Source organism: Monopterus albus, unplaced genomic scaffold, assembly GCF_001952655.1.
Source record: "Monopterus albus unplaced genomic scaffold, M_albus_1.0 scaffold330.1, whole genome shotgun sequence".
Classification (NCBI taxonomy): Eukaryota; Metazoa; Chordata; class Actinopteri; order Synbranchiformes; family Synbranchidae; genus Monopterus; species Monopterus albus.
The window spans coordinates 136,094-144,394 of record NW_018128210.1 but is presented as its reverse complement, the minus strand read 5'-3'; the positions used below and the strand labels follow the sequence as shown (position 1 = coordinate 144,394).

The 8,301-nt window shown below is 40.5% G+C and overlaps 2 protein-coding genes across 3 annotated transcripts in view; both read left to right on the top strand.

The window, feature by feature from the left end:
* The first annotated feature begins 1,908 nt into the window (after positions 1-1,908).
* On the top strand, positions 1,909-5,904 carry hsf5 (heat shock transcription factor family member 5). Of its 2 annotated transcripts, XM_020624543.1 has the most exons (8): positions 1,909-2,199; positions 2,761-2,821; positions 2,914-3,425; positions 3,701-4,024; positions 4,244-4,332; positions 4,472-4,813; positions 5,024-5,142; positions 5,253-5,904. In XM_020624543.1, exons 3-8 carry the CDS (start codon positions 2,930-2,932, stop codon positions 5,281-5,283), a joined length of 1,401 nt encoding a protein of 466 aa, XP_020480199.1. In that variant the 5' UTR covers positions 1,909-2,199; positions 2,761-2,821; positions 2,914-2,929; the 3' UTR covers positions 5,284-5,904. The 2 variants fall into 2 exon arrangements, with proteins under 2 accessions (XP_020480199.1, XP_020480198.1); XM_020624542.1 differs by lacking the exon at positions 2,761-2,821 and having other exon boundaries at positions 5,253-5,903.
* Positions 5,905-7,563: 1,659 nt separating this feature from the next.
* Positions 7,564-8,301, top strand: part of rnf43 (ring finger protein 43) — a gene marked incomplete at its 3' end in the record, with an annotated part of 116,986 nt that continues 116,248 nt past the window's right edge. Inside the window, exon 1 of the mRNA XM_020624556.1 lies at positions 7,564-8,237. The remainder of the gene's footprint in view (positions 8,238-8,301) is intronic.

Below are 8,301 nucleotides of genomic sequence, written 5' to 3'. Positions count from 1 at the left end.
AACACACAGCCAGGGCAACTAAGGAGTGGCTCCGTAAGAAGCATTTCAAGGTCCTGGAGTGGCCTAGCCAGTCTCCAGACCTGAACCCAACAGAAAACCTATGGAGGGAGCTGAAACTCCGTGTTGCCCAGCAACAGCCCCAAAACCTGAAAGATCTGGAGAAGACCTGTATGGAGGAGTGGGCCAAAATCCCTGCTGCAGTGTGTGCAAACCTGGTCAAGAACTACAGGAAACATCTGACCTCTGTAATTGTAAACAAAGGTTTTGGTACCAAATATTAAGTTCTATTTTTCTATTGTATCAAATACTTATTTCATGCAACAAAATGGAAATAAATTATTTAAAAATCTAACAATGTGATTTTCTGGAATTTTTTTTGTAGTTTTGTCTCTCACAGTTGAGGTGTACCTACGATGAAAATTACAGATCTGTCCGTTCTTTGTAAGTGGGAAAACTTGAAAAATCGACAATGTATCAAATACTTATTTGCCCTACTATATGTACCAATGAGGTGTGTGGTATACGGGGGTTTGAGCTATTATAACACTGTGATCATCGTGACCCTAATCAATAAGGAAATCAGTGGTTATTGACTTTTACACAGCTGAGATTTGGGTTGAAATGTAAATCAACTGATTGTGTGGATAAAGTAACTAAACAGGAGTCATATAACAGACTGGGGGTTTGATAATAAATACAGTCCCTAACCTTCAACCTTAAATCTCACATCCCCAAGTTCTGTCAACAACCTGAAAGCCGATATGAATGTTTGTAACCTGGAAACTCTTCTCTCCCACCTTTCCCACCTGAACGAAGCATCAGTGCTCCAGGCTATGACTCCTGTGACCAAATAGACACAGTGTGATATTCCAGATGTTTCAGTCTTTGTGTACTGATGCTGTCGGATGCTGCCAAAGGCTCAGTGTTTCCATGTCTTCCTGCAGTGAACATCGCAGCAGGTGAACATGTGACATCTGAACCTGATGCACAACGCAAGAGGGCACCTTCATCCTGCTGACCAGGGATGTAGTGGAGGTTAAAGCCAGTTGGTCCACAGGTTTCACTTAATGACATGGTTTTACACTGATTACAAATCTGATGTTGTCAAAGTATCTGGTGTTATTCATCATGGTCACTGGTGAGAAATTCACCTTTTAACAGAAATAAAGGGAATTAATGATTACTTTTCTTTTGGTTTTTGAAATTTGTACTAACAGACTGATTTGATGTGGTTTGTGTTTGTTTGTTGAGAATCTATTCTGCCCTCATTATAAGGTCTGTAGCATCATGTGTGTGACAGTTTTTAATAGTGTTGTGGTTTGTTCCTAACTGGTTTTAGCTTCTGCTTCCTTTGCTAAAGTTCAGCTTCACTACAGTGTGTTTGTCTTGTGTGAGATAGGCTTACAGCGGCATCCTGATTTTACCATAGCCAGCCTGAGGGCTTTGGGCCACCAGGGACCCCCCAAGAGCCCTTGGAATGATATCCCACATGTGCATATTGGCCTGCAACTCTGGAATGAACGTCCAAGTGAGGTGAAGGCCTCAGATACAGTGGAGTGCTTTAAACGTAACCTTAAATCTTTTCTTTTTAGGCTTGCCTAATTACAGAATAATTGTTTCTTATACACCTATTGATTTTAAAATAAACCCATTTGAAATTGTCAGTTGAAATGTATTATTTTATCTCATCTTATTTTATTTTTATTTTGCTGTACAACAGTTACACCTATTGTATGAACTGTGCTATAGAAATAAATTATTAATATTTTATTGTTATTAATATTATGCAAAACAAAATCGAAACTAAGTTTTACCCATGTCTCCTGGATACACAAGTATGTAGCTTCTCTTCCCTACTATCTATAAATTATTTAACATTTACTTCTAGCTAACATACTCTGCACTGCTGCCTTTGTAATGATCTGGATCTTTTCACTTTTGTGTAAACCTCTTAACAGTGCTCCAAACCTTTATTAATGGTTCTTCAACCTAACTTCAGTTTCATAATATAGGCTACTGCTGTTGAAAAAAGCAAAACCCTTTTCAGATTTCAGAAGTAAAACACCGTTAAATTTCCGGTACTGAAAAGTGTTCTTGTCCGACGGCATGACCACAGTTGGCTGCACAGTGTATGTGCGCCAGATCAGGCGTTTGCTCCAACGGCTTTGAGAACAGCACACGTCATCGTTGGCGATCCAGGTACGGTTACCATTTTTTAAATATAGCATGCCCAAAATAATACAAGGCAATATCGAAAGGTTTCAAAGAAACCTTAACTCGTGTTTACTTGCTTAGAAGAACCCAAATATAGAGCAGTTCTTTGGTGAGCTAGCTTGCCTTAACGTTTAAGTACTGCTAGCTAATGCTAGCTGAATAACTTAACGTTTTTAGATCTTGTGACTTGAATGCAACGAGAAGATTAAAGTAATTAAAGTTAACCATGTCCATGATATTATACAGTTATGGCCAAAAATACTGGCACCCCTGCAGTTCTGTCAGATGTCTCACTTCTCCCAGAAAATTGTTGCAATCACAAATACTTTGGTATTCTCATGTTTATTTCTTTTGCTTGCACTGGAACACAAAAGCAGAGAAAACCTAATCTGAGTCTAAACTTATACCTAAAACCCCAAAGTTTTTTTTATCCAGCTTACTGTGACCTGGATGACTGAGAATCTGCATGGACATATTGTATTTTCTTCTTATTATTACATTTTGTTCCTGAAATCCACCCTGAATCCTCCTCTCTGGTGGGATCAGGATATTTTGGATGAAAGCTATCCCATTCCTACTAAAAGGTTTTGAACAACACAACCTGAAGGTTTGATAATGGAAATCTGATCATATTACTTCTGAACCAGTGGCCTGTGGTATTCACTAGCATTAACGTTAACACGTTACCTGTGTTTCCAGTTCTGCAGACAGAAACATGGACATTGGTGAAAGTTCACTCCCTGCCAGCATCAACCCAAATAATTTCCCTGCCAAACTGTGGCGTTTGGTCAACAACCCGGACAGTAAAGCCATCCACTGGGACAGCCAGGGTGAGGTCATTATCATTGACAAGCAGCTCTTCGAGAGTCAAATCCTGTCTCCCTATGGCACCTCTGCCTCGGACAACCCTGACGTCTTCAAAACCACTAACTTCTCCAGCTTTGTCCGTCAGCTCAATCTGTATGGCTTCAGGAAAGCTGAAACCAGTTCTAAAGACATCAGTTTCTGCTCCAGGGACAGTGGGACTTCCCACCATTTTTACAACCCAAACTTCAAGCGAAACCACCCTGAGCTTGTTGCGAGTCTGAGGAGACTCACGGTCAGCACTAAGGCCAAGCTACAAGCTGGTCTGAAAGTGAACGGTCGAACCCCAAATTGCTGCCATCGATTCTATGTGGATGTTGATGGCAGAAATAAAAATATAAAAAGAGGCAAGTGACTGCATGTCTTCTCATGGCTGTAGGGAAGTACCTTTAGATAGCGGAAACCTATAGTAATAGTCACATATGTTTCCCTGTAGTGGAATAGTGAATAAATAGCTAATACTTGAAAAACAAGCTAGTCAATGACTGAAAAAATTGAAACCCCAATTTGTCAATCAATGCTTTTCAACTGAATCAAACATTTAATTGCAATTCCACAATTAAGTGCATTAAATTGTATTAATCGCTGTCTAAACGGTTGTTGCCATGCCTTATTTCTGCAGGCAGTTCTTCACTGCTTATTCCCCAGCACCAGGATTCACCTCATCCTTACTATACAAATAAAGCTCAGGCCACAACAGTGCACAGTGGAACCCCAGCCCCATTGTGGTACCCGATAAGGGGTCCGGTTGCAGCGGCATCTCCTTCTGCCTTTACTGCAGACAAAGGGATACGAGAATTAAGCCATCACTGCACTGGAATAGCCTCACGGTCCAATGATGTGCCTATTCGGCAGGATCCACTGGCCAGTGGAACACATGCACATCCAAATGTCACCAGTTTTAATCCACATAATGCACAATATCAGTCTGGCTACTATTCCCCAGGTGAGGAATATAAGTGAACAAGTTGTTACATTACTTCACTTATACATGAGTATAACACTAAAGTTAAACTAGTAAAATGCAGTTAGTAAGGACCTGTAAAATGTGTAAATATTCTTTTTTTAAATTATGAATTCATGTAGGTTTCAGCTCCAGTAGGATCAAAGCCAAAACTCTGTATTTTGTAATGCAAAATATTCTCTTCTGTCCTTCTGCTTGAAGTTTGTCACTACTACCCTTCAAACACTGTGGTGCCACATATGGCAGTTAATGGGCTTCAGATAGGGATGTTCTCTCCACCTCTTTATCAGGTAGGTGAACTGGAGTGTATTTAGTCTGTCATGTAAGGATGAGGATAAGGATAATCATAATAATGTAACTAGTGACTCTTTTCACAACAAATCTGTGATTGGCAAATAAAAAAACATCAGCTTTATTTCACTGTTTCAGGCCAGCTATATGTTCTATCATGGGGACCACAACCAGAACTTACAGAAAAAGGAAAACCAGGAGCAGAAGAAATGTGATGTTAGTTTGGACACCGTTTTCCGGATTGCTGATGAAGTGATGCAGACTCCAAGCAGTAACTACCGGGTTACAGCTGTGACTCCAGAGAAGCCAGGCCCTGCAGTAATGCTGTCCTCCAATAGTAGCATCACGACAGCTAACCAGTTGTTTGGTGGATCTATTACAATGTCTGTGTCGGACAGTGTTGATCGAGCCACGTGTAGACAACAGGAGGAGTCTGTGATTTTAGTACCTGAGCAAATGCCTGAAGATGCCATAATTCAGGTAAACCTCCACAGTGTTGATTTTGTGAAGGCATTTAGTGTCATCTTTTATAAAGACACAAAATTTGATCAGGAATGACTGGGCAAGGTATTTTGCATAATCATACATTCATGAATTGTATCTTTATATGCGCATTTAATAGAGAATGTGTAACAGCTTAGTAGAAGGCTTGCACATTATTTGCTGTGGTTTCCTCTGTGCCCTGGTAAGGTTACCAATGATGAGGCAAAGGACACTGAGGTTGTTAGTGTCGAGGTTGGTAACACTCACATGGATCCCAGTCAGGCTCAAAACAGCGGCTACGCCCGGGAGCTGCACCAGGTCTGCAGGTAAGACGTTACTGAACATGTATGCAGCACATTCAGAGTAAGGAAAGTAAATTAAAAAACTGAATGTAGGTTTGCAGCAAACATACTGACAGTTGTACTTCTTGTTTTAGATCTCAACATGTTAATTTCATGGACATGTGACAGGGAATCCTCACGCACTCCAGGATGTTGTCTCTATTACCAGATTTCATTCTCCACTTAAATTTTGTGTGTGAGAATGTTTGTTTGTTTTATTCTAATTTCAGTTTCACTTAGAAAAAAAAGTAGTTAAATGTTTTAGAGTTTTGGATAGTTTCATAGTAGTGTTCAGCTAATTTTTGGTGACTTTAGAAAATACAGTACATTAACACTCCAAGTCATGTTTTTTCTTTTAAAAATTGGAATCACTTTTAAAAATTGTAAAGTAATATGTTACGTCTACATTTTAACAGTATTATCCAGAACTTTTGATAATTTTACAAAAATTGTAATTTCAAATATGATTTTATCGACTGTAGGAGCCTACAGCCTAAAGTTAGCCTCCTCCTCATTTTGTGTACATTTTATTCTTATTTTAACATCACTGGTAGTGTTTGTTTAGCGAGTTGTAACAAATTGCTCTACTGGGGTAGAACATATTAAAAATATATGTAAATATAATTGCTTAACATATGACATGGCTTGCTTTGTGACAGTGACCAAAATGGTGACTTTTATTTTTAAAATGTGTAACTGATGCGTTTTTAAAGGCATGTGTATAAAAGTCTTGCCATAAAAATGGAGAAGAGTTTCTTTAATGCAGTTGAAGGGTTTTTGTTTGTTTGTTTGTTTGTTTCTTGTTGGCACTATAGCTGGGCACAAAAGGTGACTGCTGATTCTGTTGGGTTTTGGCCACTAGAGGGAGCCAGTCACTTATTTTGATCATTGCTGTTACCTGCTGCTGGTACCGTGCTGCCGCTCCGCCCTCATCTTTCGATGCTGCCTTCATGTGCCACTGGGAACTTCTTTATGGATTAGTACTTAAAGAGCCAATATCATCCTTTTCCTTGTTTTCTTACTTATCTTCATTGTACAACGGCGAATTATCATCTTCGATGTGACCTAAAGCTCAAAAAATGAGGTCTACGTATGTTCTAGTACTTCTGTGCAGAAACGACTTGGTTTATACAAGTCACGCAAACTCTTGACTTTTTTTCCCTAACAATATAAAGTCTTATGTGATAGTTTAAGGATTTCGTTGAATGGTCATAATCTCCAGGCAGTTGTGCCTGCTCATGTGAGGTTGCCTGACATACACCAGTGCCATTTTAAAAGCAGAGCCTTTCAACTGCACGCAGTTTTGTAGATATTTTACCTCCTGCTGCCTGCACTGTGACCAGAGGATGTGTAGAAAAAAAAACGGGGCCAAAGGGTACTGCATGTCTGAGAATGTTCCTGTACAGGCACTCTGTTTTACCTGACTCGGTCTAACCTACAATCAGCCGGCCAGTGAAGCACCCTGGGGTAGGTACCCAAGAGCTCATGGGCTCTTTAAACTTTTGTTCTCCATCATGTAAGAGTGCTTTAGTGCCTCTAACAAACAGTTTGGATGGCTGATTATCATTCGAGTTAATCTTACTGGAAATAGTTTGAATGTTATTTATAACATTAACTGCCATGTATTTCTGAAGGTAGTATTAAAATAACGTATAACACCTTCAACACAGTTAACTGACGCAGATTACTTTTAGTATAGACTACACAAGTGACAATCTCCCACCCACTTACAGCACTTAGTGTTTGGTTGTTCTGGTGCGAAAGTTCCCCCCTCAAATCTCCCACAGCATTTGAAGGCAGCGGAGCAGTGAGCAGGTAGAGACTGTCAATGAGATCCCAGGGGAGGTAGACTTTTGGGACTGTGTCACAACTGTACTGTCTCTCTCCACTTTGTTAACTTTAAATGATGATCTCGAGGAGTATGGGCCACTTTTTGTTTCGTTCTTTTTGTCCCATTTTTCGCCAATACTCGTTGATGATTTTGATAAACGACTAATTTCCCCCCTCGGTGTTTTCAGGAGGATCGTATCTAACTTTTCACAGTGGAGCGTAGGCACTGAACTCGGGGGTGAGCTTTTTCTTGGGGTAGGTTAAAAAGAGGACCGGCTGTAGAAAAGAAATTGATGGGTGTGTTACAGAAGTCGCTTTGGTTTTCCCACCCTGTATTATTATCAAGTAATAAGTAAGGCAGTGGGCCCGTTTGCTTTGGTTAATAATTAGATAGAATGGCGTACCGATTTTAACAACTTCAGTGATTATTTTTCGCAACTCTTTGGCTGTAAAAATATTACTCAACTTTTTGGCACTGCAATATCTATCAACATGCCGTTTAACTTTACGGCGGCAACCTGTAACTCAGCGTTTGAAGTTCAAGTCGTCGCTCTTCGGCGTTTTCGGTGGACTTACCCAGAAAGTGCAGCGGCCACAGGACGTGATATCTTCTAACGCTGTTTGTCAACTGATGTTCGGTCGCAAAATGTGATTGTAAGGTACAGTGAGTGGTGCACACTGTAATAATATTATCAATAGCCTATCAGCTCGGATATGGATGAAGTTCGACGTGTTGACAGGACCTGCCCATCTGGGAGAGGATGCAACAGTTCCATTACGAGGGAAATACGTTACAAATGAGGACATTAGCTGTCTATCAAATGAAGAGCAAGCAGTTGGAAACCAGTGCATGCTTCAGGTTCTATCACAACACAGCGTGCCTTCATGTTGCATTTGTGCACGCAGTGCTTCGCCACCCACATTAATGACACCGGATAAAAGTTCATTATAGCTTGTTTTATCTCAGAAGACACTAGTTTTCGCTAAAGAAGCTGATGGATCCGTGAGGGCACTGCGTGCTATTCATTTTTCTGGCGTGTCTGAATATTAACTCTGGTGCTGAGTGGATGTTTTAGGACATTCACGCATGATTTATGATGGCATTCTTCCAGCTTTAAAAGTTTGGATTGTGTTTATTTCGCAGTAGTTGCCGAGGCAGAAAGAAGTGCTGGGCCTTTGGCTATATAGGCAACATAAATATTTTTCCGTTTTGTTTATCCACGGTGCTTGCCTGCTTTAAAGTCCACCATGTGCTGCCGAGCACCGCCGCTACAGCCAAGGCCATGACCGTCCCCCAGCGGCGCCTGGCCGGGC

What these genes read in the sequence shown, in the direction of transcription:
- hsf5 (XM_020624542.1), top strand. Translation starts at nt 2,132, where the DNA reads ATGTGCGCCAGATCAGGCGTTTGCTCCAACGGCTTTGAGAACAGCACA. An exon ending in CGTCATCGTTGGCGATCCAG is followed by an intron (nt 2,200 to 2,913) that starts GTACGGTTACCA and finishes CTGTGTTTCCAG; the next exon opens with TTCTGCAGACAGAAACATGG. An exon ending in GAGCTGCACCAGGTCTGCAG is followed by an intron (nt 5,143 to 5,252) that starts GTAAGACGTTAC and finishes TTCTTGTTTTAG; the next exon opens with ATCTCAACATGTTAATTTCA.